The 19110-nt window shown below is 34.6% G+C and overlaps 2 protein-coding genes across 2 annotated transcripts; both read left to right on the top strand.

Moving 5' to 3' along the window:
• Positions 1 to 12186: 12186 nt before the first annotated feature.
• Positions 12187 to 15426, top strand: LOC107804485 (F-box protein At4g35930-like). Its single transcript, XM_016628387.2, has 6 exons — positions 12187 to 12354; positions 12936 to 12985; positions 13147 to 13675; positions 14574 to 14648; positions 14750 to 14859; positions 14940 to 15426. The coding sequence occupies exons 3-6, from the start codon at positions 13289 to 13291 to the stop codon at positions 15199 to 15201; spliced, it is 834 nt and encodes a 277-aa protein (XP_016483873.1). The 5' UTR covers positions 12187 to 12354; positions 12936 to 12985; positions 13147 to 13288; the 3' UTR covers positions 15202 to 15426.
• A 2651-nt stretch (positions 15427 to 18077) lies between these two features.
• Positions 18078 to 18836, top strand: LOC142169066 (uncharacterized). The gene has a single exon (XM_075230265.1). The coding sequence runs from the start codon at positions 18078 to 18080 to the stop codon at positions 18834 to 18836; it is 759 nt and encodes a 252-aa protein (XP_075086366.1).
• Positions 18837 to 19110: the final 274 nt, after the last annotated feature.

Raw genomic sequence — 19110 nt, 5'->3', positions numbered from 1 at the left:
TTCCTCAATCGTTTATTGGGTAGCGTCAGAATCATCAAGAACCACGAAGGATCAAGGGATCCTTTGATCATCATCTTCATCGATCTTCTGATTTTCTGGTTGGGTTAAAGCCGATGTCTGTGACTGTTATTTGGCATCTCGTTCCCCCTTTGAGCCCGAACCCTTTGTCGGTGAGGGTGAGGATATCAAAATTGTAATTTCGACGGCAAACATTTCCCTTGCGGTCAGTTGTTCCCCGTGTATCGCTTTGATTCCCTCTGATGCTGAGAATTTAAGAACCTGATGGAATATCGAAGGCACAACTTTCATTTTGTGGATCCACGGACTTCCAAAAAGGGCGTTGTATTTCATATCTCCTTCTATTACGTGGAACTTCATTTCCTGGATGGTCCCGGCCACGTTTATCGGCAGAATTATCTCGCCTTTGGTAGTTTCACATGCCATATTGAATCCGTTTAGGACCAGGGTCACGGGTACAATCTGGTCCTGTAGACCGAGTTGTTCTATAACCTTCGATCAAATAATGTTGGCCGAGCTACCTGGATCAATTAACACACGCTTAACATTAGTTTTATTCATGAGTACGGATATTACCAATGCATCGTTGTGAGGTTGCATGATCCCTTCTGCATCTTCATCATTAAAGGACAAGGTTCATATGGGAGCATAATCCCAAGTTCGAGATTGCTTTTCTCTCATAACCGATGTCTTAGTGTGTTTAAGTACCGGTCCTTGAGGGTTATCGATGCCACTGATGATCATATGGATGACGTGTTGTGGTCCTTCCTGTTCGTGTTATTTACCGAAATACTTGTGTTTGAAATGGTTTTTGGCTCTGTCGCTTAGAAATTCTCGAAGGTGCCTTTTATTGAATAACCGGGCTACCTCTTCTCTTAGTTGCCTACAATCTTCCATTATGTGCCCATGGGTGCCGTGATATTCACACATTTGATTGGGGTTCCTCTAGGCAGGATCGGTCTGCATGGGTCAAGGCTATTTAGTGTCCTTGATGCATCCGATAGCCGACACGATGGCGGATGCGTCGATACTGAAGTTATACTCCGATAGCCGTAGTGCTTCCTTAGGTCTGGTATGCCTATCGAACCCATTTCCGTTCACCAGTCCCCGAGATACTTGGCTTCGAGCATTTCTCTTTTCGCCTCGTACGAGGTTGCGTGAAAGTTTGCTACTCCAACGATCTCCGTTGTATGGTCGGTATCGATCTTTGCTTGACCTTGATTCTCGATCGGGGTCCCCTTCAAAATAGGACTCAGAACTCAACTGGTCGTCTTCGACCCTTATCTTAGATTGATATCGATTGTGCACATTGGCCCAATTAATAGCAGGGTATTCGATCCGGTTATGTTTCATCCGTTGTGAAGCTGTCGAACTTCGTTCGTTCAAACCTTGAGTGAAGGCCTGAACGGCCCAATCGTCTGTGACTGGTGGCAGATCCATTCGTTCCATTTGAAAACGAGATACGAACTCTCTCAGCATCTCGTTATCCTTTTGCCTTACCTTAAAAAGGTCTGATTTCCTTGTTGCGACTTTTATGGCGCTGGCGTGTGCTTTAACAAAAGAATCTGCTAACATGGCAAACGAGTCGATGGAATTCGGTGGTATGTTGTGATACCAAATTATTGCTCCCTTCGAGAGCGTCTCTCCAAATTCTTTTAACAATACAGATTCGATTTCATCGTCTTCTAAATCATTTCCCTTTATGGCATATGTGTAAGAGGTGACGTATTCGTTGGGGTCGGTCGTTCCGTTATATTTGGCAATTTCGGGCATACAAAATTTTTTGGGGATTGGTTTTGGGGCTGCGCTCGAGGGAAAAGGCTTTTGATCGGATTTTTTGGAATCTAACCCTTTTATCATTGGTTGAGCTCCTGGGATCTGATCGACCCTGGAGTTATATGTTTCTACTTTTCTATCGTTGGCTTCGATTCGCTTTGTGAGCTCCTCGATTATTTTAGTAATTTTGGGAGTCCGATTCTTGCTCATTCGACTTTACTATGTCTGGCTCCGTTCTATGAGCAATTTCTCAAGGTGGAGTGGGCTCCGGCCTGCTCGGTAGTTGGGTTTGGCTCTGCAACTGAGCTATTGTTGCCTGTTGAGCTTGCAACATTTCAAAAATCATACGCCAGTTGATGCCGTTTTCCTCGACGTTACGGGTATCTCGAGCTGCAGACCAAACGCCACCATGAATGCTAACTTCAGGTTCAGAATGCAGGTTCGTCTCAATGGCTATATACGAATTGATATCTATCGGCACTTCGATTCGAGCTCCAACATCGTTGACAAGTGATCTTTCGGTACTGGGTGTCAAGTTGTTGTTCTCATCTTGAAGACCAGTTTCGTTGTCAATAGGTGAAGCCATTTGATTGGTAGTTAGTCATTGCTAATCCGAAATCTCATATACTTACGGAAACAAGCGCAAAACGGTATTTTTTTTTGCGGATTCGTATCAAATAACCATTGTTATCCTTAGCCCCACCGTGGGCGCCAAATTATTTACACGAAAAATGGATATAGTTGAATTTGTACGTAGGTCTAAGGATATGTGATATAGCTTGATACAAATCGTAGGGACAAAATAGAAGTATCAAATATGTATTGCAAAGAATGCAAAATAAACAAGGTTGGAAACAATATGATTTTTAGGACTAAGCACAGTGGAATTATCAATCAATGAAGCTTAAAAGAATAATCTTTGAATATCTGAGAATATGATGGTTGCATTACAATGTAAGCAAAAAACTTGTCCTCTATAGAAATGTAGTCATCCTCTTTATAGTGGAGGATCCTACTTTAGATATATTTAAAAATACATAGCGGAGAACCCATGATAAATCAGTTTTTCTCTAATTTCCGCCGAGATTCTCTCCTTAGTGTGTTCACAACGACTCTTGTTTGTGAGCTCGAGCTCAATCGGCTTCGGTGCTGGTCGGTATTGCTTCTAGACTCAATGTGGACTCGGGATCAGGTGATGATTCGGACTCGATCCCGGTTGGCCTCTGCCCCTTAAGTTCGAAGTCATCTCATCATAGTTCGTTCCGGACCCGAGCTCGATAAAGATTTCGAACTCGGTGTTCGATCTATACCCGAAATCTGAAGTTTGTTTGTACCACCTTCGGAACCCATCTCGATATTACGAAGTTTTTCTTTGATCCGTTATGTTTCGACCCCGATCAATCGTACGAAGGCCGAAATCTATTTCGACCATATACGTGGTAAAAAAAATTCACGAAAAGTGGAAAACTGGTACATTTTACATTAAGAAAGGATGATGTAAATGTATCGAATGTTAATAGAAGGAAAAATGGAAAGGGAGAGAAATCAGATTCTCAAACCAGTCTTAGTACCAAAGACCACCGTTTCATTCAAGAACAATTACGGATTCAAAATAGGTGTTTATTGGTTAAGTGTCTTCTATACATATTCGTGAAATTCATGAAGTTAATTTGACGATTTTGAAATCATTTGAGAGTTGTGTTAGATTGTTCAACGTTTACAATCTATGAATAATGAATTCCTTTAAGTTAGTGCAAAAAGGCAGTTTCTTGCAACTAAACTATGTTTGGGGGTGTGGGGGAGGGGTAAGGAGTCTAGGATTGATGCACTAGGATCGATGCACTATACTCCCACTGTGGGGTCTAGAGAAGAGTCGTCCCATATTGAGTATATTATATGCAGTTTTATCTTACGTTTTTGTATACGGATAAAACCGAACTCACTGAACACCTCGATTTTTCGTTAAGTCAAACGGAGCAGGAACATGACCGTAATGAATCAGAATCAGATCGAGGAGCCCTCGTATCGGGTCTCCGGCAAAACATCTGCCCTCGAGGGTATCAGGGTCATGTCCTCCGGGCCCGGTTCGAGAATTAAGACTTCGGAGGGTATTATCAAACAGCTACACATGACTAACAGAGGGCCATGATGTCCGTGCCCAACCGGATATCACGGCGTGAATCTCAGCCCGTATTGACAGAAAATTAGTGATTAGCGAAACTGAATTTTTTTACCTTTCTTAGAATTATACTTAGGAAAGATTATTATTCAAGTGACACACTGTAACATGCATATCAAGGCAATTTATTTCAATTCTCTTTGTTGCTCAAAGTTCTTATTCTTGTTCTTAAATTTTTCATAATTATAAGTTAGGAATCGAGGGCACGTTTTTCATCGAGCCATCAACCGAGCTCGGAATCACTATATTTATTAGTTTGGTCATCTATTATGTTTTTCACTTGCTTAATCTGACGTCATTAATCACTCATATTGAATTAATTAATATATTTTTAAAATTATATATAAATTTAATTATTAACCGTTTTTTTTTTAGAGTAAACAATTTTTGGAGGGATTATTTCCGCAATTTGAACTCGCAATCTTCTAGCATACGCGCGACAATTCTTACCACTCTTCTTCCAAATCCCAGTATACTCGCTAATTATTTTAGGCGGCGGCTGCTATTTTTCTTGAAGATTGTGTAACTGTATATAATTAGTTTTCTAGCAAAATGTACTAAGTACGATTCCCAATACAAAAATATTTTTAATCTGACAGGGTTTGGATTGCACCATACTGAATAGTCTAATATAGGAAGTCTAGGGGTGAGATAGACCATTTCAAATCAATAAAGCCCATAGGCTAGCCTACACTTTATCATATATTCAGTCCTTAAATTTATAAATATTACTCTATCTTAAAAAAATAAATTGAAACCTCCCAATGTTTTTACTACTTAGGGGTAAGGGAAGAGAAATGAGAAAGATAATTACATAGTTGGAAATCAAATCCTCACAAATAAAGTAAAAGTTAAAATAGTTGTAACTAACTAACTAACTAACTGAACTATAAAGATTTACTGGCGAGTCTATATTGCTGTAATAAATAATAAAAAACATTAAATTTTCTTAACTAGAAACAGAAAGTTAGTAGAACCAGTTTGACGAAATAAATTCTGAAAAATAATATCGGAATAAATCGAGCCCACTGAATGCATAGTGTGTTCTTAAGAAAATTATTCTCCTCAAGTACCCGAGGTGCTAGAATATTATCCTCCTAGGATAGAACGATTCAACTCACCAGTGTATTGGTACCAAAAATGCGGGTGAACTTCGAACCACTCAATGGTCATAAAAAATACTGAAAAAATGTTGTGCAGAAGAAGAATAAGATAATTAGAAAATTTAGTATGTAAAGATTGTGGGATTCAAGGCATATTTATATACTATTTGGCATTATTTTTGAAAAGGTTTACAACCTTTCAGAAACAACCATAGCTGTCGGAATGGGTGAGAATATTTCAACAGAAATATTGTGGGAAAATAGAAAACAGAATTCGGAAAAGAAAACGGACCGAACCGGGTCGAGTCGCGGGTCCTGGGTTAATCCGAATTGAATTTTTGTTAATTAATTTAATTAATTAATTAAATAATTAAAAGAAATTTTGTCCAAAAAGATTAATCAATCAATCTTTGACCAAATTTAAAAATCAATCTTTGACCAAATCCGAAGCCGAAGCCGAAGCCGAGCGAGCGACGACGGTGACAGCGCGTGACTTGCCTTCTTCTTAACTCTTTAAGAGATAGAAGAAAAGTCATTGTATATATACCCATAAAAAGTCTTTTCTTCCTCCAATATTGGACAACGTCCCTTTGTCAAGAAGGGACACTTAAATATTTTATTTTTTTCCATTTCCCATTCACCTTCTTTAAGCTACACCAAGCTTTATTGCGGGAAAATAAAAAACGAAATTCGGGAAAGAAAACAGACTGAAACGGGTCGCGTCGCGGGTCCTGAGTTAATCCGGATTGAATTTTCGTTAATTAATTAAATTAATTAATTAAATAATTAAAAAGAATTTTGTCCAAAAAGATTAATCAATCAATCTTTGATCGAAGCCGAAGCCGAGCCGAGCCGAGCGAGCGACGACGACGGCGCTAGGCTTGCCTTCTTCTTAACTCTTTAAGAGTTAGAAGAAGAACAATTATATATATACCCATTAAAAGTCTTTTCTTTCTCCAATATGAGACAATGTCCCTTTGCCAAGGAGGAAAACTCAAATATTTTATTTTTCCTCCATTTTCCATTCACCATCTTTAAGCCACACCAAGCTTAAAAGCCCAACAATCCCCCACATGAATGGGAAATGGCTATAAAATAAAGGAATGCACGAACGCGTATGTGTTTTACATGCAATAGTTGATTGCATCTGAATAAGTAGGTTTCCCTTTGAACTTTCCGTAGTGAACTTATATCGGATATAATCGGTCAATCGATAGATTTTATATCTTTGAACCGTCGAGCTTTGTTGTATACCTAGACAAAATAAGTCACACAATTAACCGTTAACCATATATGGTTCTCACGGATGTGTTCGTTTCAGCCATGAACACCGCCTGATTTCATGAGTGCTTAGAGAATGGGCCTTTACTTTCATTCCCCTTGAAATGGCTTACACTTCATACTCACATAGGTGATTTCTAAACGTGTAATCATATATACACACTATCTGGTCATATCCTGCCAGACTTAGCAAATCATTAAAAAGTTTTAAGCTTTATTGACTTATCAAAAAGCCTTAATGCTTTACCTCGGTTTCTAATTGAGTTAATTGACAATATTGAATCGTCATTCATAACTTTGTTTGATCTCTTTGAACCTAAATCTTGGGATCTCTAGTCTGCTAGGTAGATTTGTCGCCACGATGACTTGTCTTAGGCCTTAACCCCATTCCCTTTGATGATCTTTTAACTGCCTCTCTAGATATGCCTTTTGTAAGTGGATCTGATACGTTATCTCTTGACTTTACGTAGTCAATTATGATAACACCACTAGAGAGTAGTTGTCTAACGATATTGTGTCTCCGTCGTATATGACGAGATTTTATGTTATACATAACGCCCATGCCATGCCTATTGCCGCTTGACTATCATAATGTATACATATTGGTGCCAAAGGTTTGGGCCAAAATGGAATATCTTCCAAGATATTATGCTGATGTCGATGCCGAGCGAGCGAGCGACGACGACAACACGAGACTTGCCTTCTTCTTAACTCTTTAAGAGTTAGAAGAAGAGCAATTGTATATATACCCATAAAAAGTATTTTCTTCCTCTAATATGGGACAATGTCCTTTTGCCAAGTAGGGAAATTCAAATATTTCATTTTTCCTCCATTTTTTATTTGCACTCTTTAAGCTACACCAAGATTAAAAGCTCAACAAGATTTTCTCTTACCACTCTACCTACCTAATACTATGACGTCTTTTTCTTCCTTTTGTTCTTAATTTTTTCACCTGATTTGAAAATTTAGAGTTAGTCACTGATAAAAATCTTTAACCCTAAATTAAATATTTTGTCTCAACACATTAACATGAAAATTAGAGTTACGATAAAGGATAATTAGAGAAAACAAATAAGCGGACTAGGGTTTTCAAAATTATTTACAAGGTTGATAAAAAAAAAGAATATATTCTCCATATTCTAGTTAACATATTATATCGTCTCTCTCCAAAAGGAAAAAAAAAACAATATTTTGTGGAAGTAAAAAAATAAGATTGGAAGAGAAAATTAAATTAAAAGAATAAGCATCCTAGGGGAGAGATGAGGAAGTGAAGTAGCTGGTCCACTACTTTGTCCAAAGTCCACAAACCACAAATTGCCTCTTACTTGGGGCGTCGAATGCCCGTAAGATAATAAATAATTGAAAAAATGACATTGTATAGCCGCTGTAAAAATAATCGTCAAAAAAATATATAAAAATTATATGTTTTTAGTATATATATTCTGTATATTATACAAAAATTATACAAATTTTATATATTGTTTTGACTACCAGATGTAAATTATTTTTGACGCGAGCTAAAAGTAATAATATCCAAGATAATATTAGTAAACGGCCTTTGGAGCTTGCTCACTGCTCAGTATGACAATTTAACATATAATATTTGAGTTTCACAAAAAATCAATAATTTTTGCCAATATTTTATATAAGTGTGTATTAAAAGTCACTTAACTGTGAATGTAATTATAATTATTTATTAATCTTAAAGTATATAAAAATTTAAAAACTTTAAATTTCGAATTCGTCTACAAATATGATAGTTTCTTCCAAGAAAACTGAGGATCATTTTCACCATATCTATGTCTGACCTATAAGCAGGGGCGAACTTAGGTGGGCGCCCCCTTCACCGGAAATTACACTGTATGAATGTTAGGTGTTGAATATACTTAGCTTCTTTGCGTGTTTAATATTATTATTTTTTTGAATTTTCTTTTTTGAAAATTCTGTTTGCATTACTGCCTATAAGATAATTAAGGCACGTAGATTGTCCTCGAGCTATGGTTTACCATTCAACCAATTTAGACACGAGATATAAGAGACTTCCAAATTTTCGTCATTTAGAGTTTTCCTTTTCTTTTCTTTTTTTAAAGTAAAACGACAAAGAATTTGCTGGATTTTTATTAGTAAAAGATAAGGAAAATAAAATTTGAGAGAGAGAAAGGGTGGGATATATCCTCAAATATTTGTGGTATACTACATTCTATAGTTTATATGGTTAAAATTATTAGAAACAACAACATAAAGTGTTCCTTTATTTGATAACAAGGATAAGGTATTTTATTAAGATAACAACTCCGTTGGAAATCCCATATCTTTGAGATTTTAATGTCCGTTCAGTGTAGTTTATCTCCAAAGCATTATAGATAATGGAAATCTATTCATTCTTAATAAAACAATGAACAAATCAAGAGTTGCTAATATATGATTTTAATCATTTAAATTGCATGAACCAATCAGGAGTTGATAATATATTTAAAACAATTAAAATTATTATGCAATTTAAGAAAAATGAAGAAGAATATAATAGACAGTTTACACACTGAGCTTTGAGAGTGTAGCAACGTTGACGTAGAAACAATTGTTTTTGGGCTTTGAGAGTGTTATGGAAACAGGCCTTTTCATTTGGGCCTTGTTAGCATCTTTTGTTTGAGGGGATCTTTATACAAATAGGCGGCCGTACTTAATGTTTTAATTTTTAGCTGATATACATAAATTATACATGGCTATACACATATTAGTGGTGACAAAATAGATTAAAAAAAATAGTTATCCACTCATATTATCCACTAAAAATAAGTTGCATAATGAACTTTTTAAAACGGACTAAATATGGATAAGAACCATATTATCTACTTAGAAAATGGATAACCACTGGATAACTAATGAGTTTAACTTTTATATTTGTAAAGACTCAAATTGAAAGTTTATTAAGTTTGGAAGATTAGAAATTCTCTCAAAAGTTATCATATTCAAGAAGCCATGGATAATATGGATATTCATATTATACGTCAGTTAACCTATTTTTATTCGTATTAAATATGGGCCGGCTCCGATAATTTATTCATTTTTGCACTATCCGTTTTCGACCCGACCATATCCGACCGCACATATATGACCCGACCCGTCCATTTACCACCCCTAACACATATTATATATTGTCCGACTATTTTTAGTTTAGGCAATTGGGTGAGCGAATATTTAGATTAATTCTTCTTCTTCTTATTATTATTGTTATTATTATTACTTTTGAATATGGTCGGGGCACGAATTTTCTATCACTACTACTGCATGTTTGGTTTAATTCGACTCGATAACATATGATGTTTGATTTATCAAAAATCATTGAAATGAATCCAAAAGAAAGATCTAGCTAATTGTGATTGCATTTTTCTTCTAAAATTATTTTAGATTTTGTTTATAAATGTCTTCAATAGCAGAATTTAACTACTAATAAGGCGTCACCATTCAATATTAATATAGTGATTAAGAGGTCAGACTTCGAATTACAATATCAAATGTTCAAGCAGTCTTGTCACAATTGCATAATTGAACTTAGTTATTCGTCTTTTTTAATTATGCGGGAAGTAGAAAAGTCTTACTACTTTGATACTTATAAATTTTTGAACTTGAAAGGACAATTTTTTCCATTTATTAAACGGTCCTTAATTCATTGACAAGTTTTATTCGTATATGAAATAAAGAAGCAGGGACAATAAACGTGATGGAGCCTTGGACTATTATCTTTTGTGTGAATGTAATAAGTTTTCAAAAATAGTGTTTTTATATCTTACAAGAACAAGACAATATCGTACAATTACACATACTTTAGCCATAGGCGGATTTAGCTTATAATTCATGAGTCGATAGCTATTGCTCAAATCGTGTACATACAGAGACAGACTTACTTATAATATTGAGTGAACATCGTATTCCGTAAGTTTCGGTAAAAATCTTATATATGTATGTGTGTATACCTTGAAAATGGTTATAATAAATAACTTGATATCCTGAACACTGAAAGTCTTAGGAGCTACTGGTAAAAAATAATAATGGTGGCCTCGTTGCATTAAAATCCTGGGTCCGCCTTTGCGTATATGTATTAAGAAATTTATTAAATATTATTAACATTTAACTACAAACTCTTCTTCTTCTTATTATTATTATATACTCTCTCTGCTCCACTTTACTTGAATTTTTAATTTTTTTTTGTGGTTCATAATATTTGATTTTTGTAAATATAAAGAAAGATTTTTTTTTTTTTCAAAATTGCCCTTAGAGTAAGGAGACTAGAAGTGTTTGTTATATTTCCAATAAATAAATTAAGGTTGATATTGTTAATTAATACTAAAAGGTGAATTCTTTAATATATGTGAAAACATTCAAAAAAATCAATTAAAGTAGATCGGATGAAGTATTAACTTGAGATCGTGGTATAAACTCTTAAATTTCAAATCTTGAATTGACTATTATATCTCTTCTTTTTCTTGTTACCTTGGAGATTACCTTAATATTTAAGATGTTTCATAATTCATACAAGTATGTTTGAATGCAATACTTTGTTTTCTTTTTAATTGCCCCACTATTTTACAGTGGCTTTCTGGTATAAAAAAAGGTACCAATAAATAAATAAAAATCCTACACTATTCCTACTTAAGAGAATCCAAAGAAAAAGAAGACGTAGTACAACATAAGGTCTTTAATTTTTAATCCCTTTAATATTCCTTTCTTCACCTTGGATTCCTGTCTAACCCCTGCCTCATTGCCATTAGTTGGAATTTATATCTTATTTTTGAATTTTAATAATAGGTTAACTAGATACATTCAATTGGGTCAATTACATAGAATTATTAAATTAAAATTTTAATTAAAAATCACTAAACTTTCACTAAATTTCCTAAATATCAATTCGGCCAAAAACCAGTGAAGGTTTTGCCGGAACTCATTCAATCACATTTTAAAATCACCACTTTTTCTAAAATTTTAAAAATTAGTTCACATGTTAATTTTTAATGTTCTTATTGGTATATTTATTGTATGATGAGTGATGGGGTTGACATATCTGAACTAGAGAAAAAATTATTTAGCGAACTTTTCATATGTGGATTATTGATCATCAAACAAACAAAGAAAACGCAGAAAGCCATAATCAATAATTACTGTATTAGTTTGTAAATAATTAGATGCATATCACACGAGTGATTAAATGGTGAACAACTAAATACTTATTATCGAAAGATTAAATTGCGTATAATTTTAAATATTCTTACTCCTTAGTTAAATTCCTGACACTGCTCTTAACAAGGTGAACGAGATAGTCGATCAAACTCATTCATGCACACATTTGGTGTAATTAAAGAAATTGGATACATGTAACCTATTACTATTATGATAAAAAAAAAATCTTATATTTTCCCTCCGAAAATAATTTTCAAAAATACGGATAATACTTACTGATAACAACAATATCTAATTGCAAAATCAAATTTCCCTCCCAATTTTTTTTATTTTAAAAAGACAGACAATATCTATATAGACCTAAAAATCACAACAAAATCTAATTACAAGCCTAAGTCTGCCGCCATCTAAGCCGTAGGAGACTATCCCACGTCAGAATCCAACCTCGGATTCCTACTTTGAGCCCAAAAAATCCTATCAACACATCCAATAAAATATCGCCACGTCAGCAGTCAGATATCAGTTCACCACGAGGGCCGGGCCCAGTTCCCAAGTCCACATACGTGGGCCCCAACTTCATCAGTTTTTTTATTTTATTTTATTTTATATATGGTAACAGTTGCTGAAAAATTTGGCGGGCATTTACAACAAATTCAAAAAACCTTTTTTTTGCTTAATGCAATTTACCAAAACCCTAAATTACTTACTCCTTTTTCTCATTTTCCCTCCTCTTTCCTCTTCCCATTTTCCCTCTTCTCTCCCTTTTTTGCTAGGGTTTTTGGCTTCTCGCCTTTCTTGGCCCATTTTTCCGCTTCATTTCAGGTTCGGAATTTTATCTTCTCTATGTATTTTTGTTAAATTTATCTTGAATTTATGCTCTAAAAATTCATTTTTTTTGTTTTTTTTGGGGTTCTATTTTTGTATTTTTTTGCATTTTTTTCTTTCACTTCTATTTTTAGTTGAACAGTAGAAGATTCATAAAATCGACCTTAATTAGTTCAGGATTGAGCATAATTGTAGTTTTTGTCAAATTCATTTAGCCGGCCTTAACTTGTTCGGGATTAAGTTGTTGTTACTTAGGGGCAGATGGTACTGTTTATTGTATAGGCTAGACAGAACCAGTAGATTTGGTCCAAACCCAGTATTTATCTTAAAAAGTCTATCTAATATATACAGATTATAAATTTAGAACCTAGTAACTAGGCTAGAATCCAGAACCTCTAAATTTTAAATCCTGAATCTTTCTCTGTTGTTGTTGTTGCTGCTGTTGTATTATTTTGTCGAACATTTGGAGTTCTGTATGTATATTTTTGACACTTGTGCCTAGTATATGCTTCATTTGAGAAATTGTTCTATTGGGTTTAGCTGTGAGCTTTGGTTGATTATTGTTTTTGGTTCTGTAGGGAGATAAACTGGAACTGATTGAAATTGGTGAGATGAAGTTTATTTTAAGGTATTTCACTTTATTACCTCTGAAGATTTTATAATCAGTTGATTAAAGCTTCAATTTTTCTGTTTTTTGTATTATCTTTGTGGTAATTAGTTATTGAACTTTTTTGGAAAATCTGAAACTTTTCCAGTATTAATGGATTTTTGGGAATTTTTTCTTTGCAGGTGAATGTTGAAGGGTAGTCCAAGTTAGAATTGGTTTGTATTTGATAAATAATAAAGGAAAATGATTAAAGTACAGATCTTTGGGATTAAGGTGATAAATTGATTAAAATTGCTTGGGAAGTAGAAATTGGAACATAATAATATGGGTAAAGTGTCACCCAAAAATTGTCAATCCAAGACCCCAAAACAGAAAAGGCGGTCGAGGAGTACAACAGGCAGGTATTTGAGACCAGGTGCTTTGGCACAGCTTCGTTACACTAAGGTATCGGCTGCTAAATCTTGTACGGATCTTGGGAAGAAAAGGGTGGCAGTAATTACTTCAGATGAAACAAAAGATCAAGTTGTGCTTCAAAATAATAATGTTTGTGAAACTCCGACAATTTTATCACCCGTGAGGTTTTGTTATGGTGCTATGCATACGCCCATTGATGTATCTAAGCAGAAGAATTTGCAGATGACACCAAAGACACCTGGTGCATTTGAGTGCACATCAGAGTCGAGGCTCGAGTCTCTTCCGATGGATTTACTGGTATTGAGTGTTCTCTACCTTAACTTTTTATTTAATTGCTCATAAATTTGCTATAGTTATTTGTTAAATGTCCTGATAAATATCCTCTTTTTTTCCACTTGCATGTTTTAAACAGTGGACGTTAGATCTTGTTTCAATCTGTAGAACAAAATAAGAGAAAGATGGTTCTATTAACAATCTTGAATTGTTCTTATATCATTTTAATTGAAGTTTCGAATTGTTTTTGACATGTGGATGATATAATGTTTCTCATATATAGCATCTGATTTTTTTTTCCCTGGGGAAAACCCTTTTTGATTTGAATCTACCTAAATGTGTCTAATCCACGACATGTCAAATTAGCTAAATCTGTTTTGATTTCCCTGTTGCTTTGATGAATGTCCTTAATCCGTAACAGTATGAATCCTCTCATAATAGTATTCTGGTATCCAGCCATCATTTGTTTGGGTCACCCCGTTCTTCTCTCCTATTGGCTTCCCGGTTAGCATCATGTTGAGGACCGATTACTTTAATTTTAAACTTGTAAGTAATGCAAATAAAAGAATTTTTAGAACAGAATAATTTGGAATGACTAGGCGATCTGCTGAAAATAGCCTGATCTGAGAATGTAATGGCATATTTCAAAAGCTAGTTGGTATTGTGATACTTAAAAAGTTAATTTATTTATGCGTTTTTGTTTTATATTAGAGTGAACAAAACATCAAAATGTACTAAAATCAGGAAAAAGTATAAATGTGCTCTGCATTTGCTGAAAAACTGGAGGACACGAGTCTTCGTCTAGCCCTATGAGTTAAAGTCGTGTCAGTGTGATTTAGGACACTAAGTTTTTAAGTTTTTTGTTTTGCTCATTCAATTATCTGGGCTGAATGGCTGATAGATTTTTTACTTTCTGATTGAGGTTAAAATACTTTGCCATCTGCACCACGACCAACTCAAAGCAGTTTTCCATGTCTCTCAAAAAATCAGGAAGGCAGTGAGTCACTCGCTCACTATCTCTCTTTTTCTCCATGTTTATCTCGTTTTAGACATGGAAAATATATTGAAATCTAATGATCAGCCGTACAAATTTAATAGGTAATTCAGGCAAGGATTTTCCATTTCAATTATACTACTCCAGATAGAATGCGGCAGGAGATGTTAAGAACCATGACTCCTCTCCCCACTGATCACTGGCCATTTGTAAGGTAATATTTTAACTCATTGCATCCTCTAGATGGCTGGTAGACATGTCTGTTGAATTTTCTCATATACCACTCACTTGCAGCAAAGAGGACAGAAACGGTGCATGGCTCCCCTCTCCTCATACTCCTAAGGCTCCAAAACATGGTCCACGTCCACCATCCCGTCTCAAGTTCACAGAGATGAGGCAAATTGCAGCTGTTCTTTTCCAAGAGTCAGTATTTCCTTCAAGATGCTTGGTTCCATCTGTTATACAAAAGCCCCTATGCAAGTCCTTGGGTTCTAATAGAGTTCTATTCTATGAGGATGAACTATGCCAGGCTGTTGCTCAGAATAAACTCCGTTAAATTCTGGTGTTCTTGTCTCCTGATATGTGTATAGTAGGAATCTTATCTCCATTTCATCTTTGATAGCGATACGGACAGAGTGCAGTTTTGTAATATTACCCAGGGCACTCATTGAAGGTGGTTGAAGATTGTTAGTTCTAGAAAAGGTTTGAAGGTTCTTGCGAATAATGTGGAGACTGGGCTTGTGTATAATTCTATATAAGTTCTATTTATTTGGTTTTGGGAGTTTCTTTCTTGTTGATTGTCTGTTACAACCTTCATATTATCTACAAGGCAGCGTTCAGCAAGAGTTGCGCTAAGCCTTTATTTCGAAGCTGAAAAAGATAATAGAGGGTATTCCACATGTGTGAAGCATATTACATATTGAAATAAAGTAACTTTTGAATTTCTCGTCAAGGTTGCATTTTCTGTTGATATCTTGCATCTGTGTCCAATTTCAAGTAAAATTAGAGCACGCATTTGTTACTCTGAAGCTGCATCCTTTCTTGAATCATTGAAAAGTGCTTGTTTTTTTTCACCAAAGGTAAAACCTTTGCATGAGCTTCATATTAGAGTATGGATAGCTGTTTTGTAAAATGTATTTGGAAAAAATTATAAAGGGATTGATTTTGTAAAACGGTACAAGTTGAGGTGTCATTTAACATATTGCCCCTATTAAATTTGTATAATCAACATAAATGTACAGTCTAACTTAAAATTCTGAATGTGTCACATCAATCACATGCATCATGAAAAAAGTAGTGTGAAAAAAAACTAATCAACCATGTCGATGACGAGCCTCCGGAGAAGTTGGTGGTCACCACCAAAGCTGGTTAATAATATATCTTTCTCGTAAACCATTTAAAAATAAAGTATTCGAAAAAATTAAGAGTCAGAAGAACTGATTTTGCAAAACGGTACAAGTTGAGGTGACATTTTAGATATTGAGATTTGAGCCTATTAAACTTGTACAATCAACATAGATGTACAATGACTTAAAATTCTAAATGTGTCACATTAATCACATACATAATAGAAAATACAGGGGAAAATGGGGTACTTATATATTAACTAGAAAAGCTAAATCGATGACTTCGATAACGAGCCTCTATTAAAGCTGGTGTTCAACACCGAATGTGGTTAGTAATGTATTTCTCGTGAATTTTTTAAAATAAATAAATCATTGTATTAAGATTCATTTTATACCGTTCAAATTCAAATTCAACTTTGCAGTCATATATACTTGCTTAAGTGAGAATGATGTGATAGTGTTCATGATTTTTAATTTATCAGTTTTTCCAGAGTTTTTGCGTTAATTGCGAGAAAGGAGAATGATATATGCGGTAGGAATTAGGAGGGGCAAGTGCACAAATAACCATTCTCAGGGATGCTATTTAAAGATTAGCCAGTGCTTATTTTTTTTTCCTGAAATTTTAAACTAAAAATCTTAACTTCAGGACAATTCAGGATTTTTTGTCCTGAAAAATTGAAATAAAAAACTAAAATGCAGGACGCACTGACTAATTCCTAAGTACTAACCTTTTAAAATGGCTACCCGGTATCATTTCTACGAATATTTAGAAGCTGTCAAATGTATTTCCTAATGCATATCTATTGGTAGTTTATAAATGGAAACTAATTGATTATAATTTCTTTCGTTATAAGTAAAATTTCGGTGAAGTGTATAGATGGGTAATTTTTTTTTTATATATATATACATTACGTTGAATCATCTTGGCTTTTTCGCGTATTTACTTCTTTATTTTGAATCCGCTTAGGGAAATTTTTTGCTCCGCCTTCACTTCAAAACATACATCTTCTTCCTCTGTTTTGGCTTATGCGACTTTATTTCTTTTTTAATTTGTTAAAAATAAAACGATATATTTCTAAATTTAATTTAACTTAAATTTTCTATTCTAGCTTTAATAATAAGTTTTTGTAGCCATAAAAATGCTACAAAATTTTATAATATCGTAAGTTTGAAAAGTGTTATAGCCACGAATTTAATAACATAGGCTACTGTAGATTGAATCGGATGTGGTGTTTAATTTGTTAGGTAACCAGATATTACTTGATATTTTATCTTCATTTCGTAATAACTAGATGTTAAACTTTTTATTTTTATTTTAAAAAGAAGTATAATCTTCTTTCCAAACAGAATTAAAGGATCTTGTTGAAGTTAGAGATGCGCACTGTGGTGAGGCTGATAATATCAGAGATTTGGGTTGATGTTTGGTCTTGATAAACTTAGGAGATGACTGTTCTTCTATGCCACGTGTCATGATCAGCAGGTGTCTAAATACACAAGTGTGTTATATCTTAGTCGTAGATTAGCTAGGGATATTTATGTCATTTTTTTTCCTTCACACACTAGAGTCGGTTAGCTTAGCTGAAGTTTAGTTATGCCAGTTGTTAATTAGTGGAGTGATTCACGTGTGTATAAGTAGGAACTTGTATAGATACAAACTCAGATTTGGAAATAATACATTTTCCTCATTTACAATATTTCTCTCTCTACAATTTTCACATGGTATCAGAGCATATGCTCTTTTTGTCTAGATTCTTCTAGAATTTTCCAGAAAAACTTAGGTTCTTCGTCAGGTTTCCAAAACTCATCACTTCGATCATGGTTCTGGAGGAAGATACTCCAACTTCTAGAGTTTCTACTTTTGCTACAATGGAGAAGATCGATCATCTTCACCCGTATTATCATCTTACTTCAGATTCACCAGGTATGGCATTGGTTTTCAGTGCATTTGATGGAACTGGATATGGCTCATGGAGAAAATCTGTATTAGTATCACTATCTGCTAAGAATAAGCTTGGCTTCATTGATGGAACTTTGCCAAAACCAAAGGAGATTCTGCTTTTTTAGCCTTTGGACTCGTTGTAACGACATGGTTTTTGCTTGGTTGTTGAATTCTCTTATAAGAGAAATCAGATCCAGTGTCATCCACTCTAGATCTGCACACGATTTATGGAAACAACTTGAGAAGAGATATAGGCAATCGAATCTGGCACAACTATTTGAATTGCAAAAACAACTAGTAGAAACTGTGCAAGGATCAAATAACATTGCAACCTATTTCAATAACATGAAAGCAATTTGGGATGAAATTGAGCTACTTGATGCTAGGGTTGTGTGCAGTTGTGCAGAATGTACATGTGGAGCACTGGAGAAAAATAATGCACTTGAAGAGAGACAAAAGTTAGTTCAATTCCTAATGGGACTGAATGAGTCATATACTACTTGTAGAGGAAACATAATGATGATGAATCCTTCACCAGATATTGATCGAGCTTACTTTCTTCTATTGCAAGAGGAAAGGCAGAGGAGTATACAACCTTTGGGGAATTATCCTAGTGATTCAAGTTCATTTACTGTTACTGGGCAGAATGCTAATCAAGGACAATACAGGTTTAACAATAACCAAGGAAACCCAACCAATGGACTCCAAAACAATCAGACTCAACATCACGATTACAAGAGGAATAATTCTACCAATCTCATTTGCAGATATTGTAAGAAACCAGGACATACCATTGAGAAATGTTATAAGATTCATGGCTATCCCCTCAACTTTAAAAATAATAGACCAAGACCTTTCAATAATCATGCACACAGCAATGCAACTAGTATTCAGAAAGATACTTAATCATAGGTTACTGATGTCAGTATAGGTATTAAGCAAGAACAACTCACTCAGCTAATGGAGTTACTACAACAGGTTAAATTTGGACAGCAGGGACCTTCCAGTTCTGAGACCAATGCAACAGCTAATTGTACTGGTATACACCCATCTTCTCTTCCACTCATCACCTCTAAAACATATTTTTGGATCCTAGATTCTGGAACTTCAGAACACATGACTTTTGATGCATCTATTCTACTTAATGTTGAACCTCTACCACAACTTGTCTATGTTAATC

The sequence above is a fragment of the Nicotiana tabacum genome, chromosome 14 (assembly GCF_000715075.1).
Source record: "Nicotiana tabacum cultivar K326 chromosome 14, ASM71507v2, whole genome shotgun sequence".
Classification (NCBI taxonomy): Eukaryota; Viridiplantae; Streptophyta; class Magnoliopsida; order Solanales; family Solanaceae; genus Nicotiana; species Nicotiana tabacum.
This window is presented reverse-complemented; position numbering and strand designations above follow the sequence as displayed.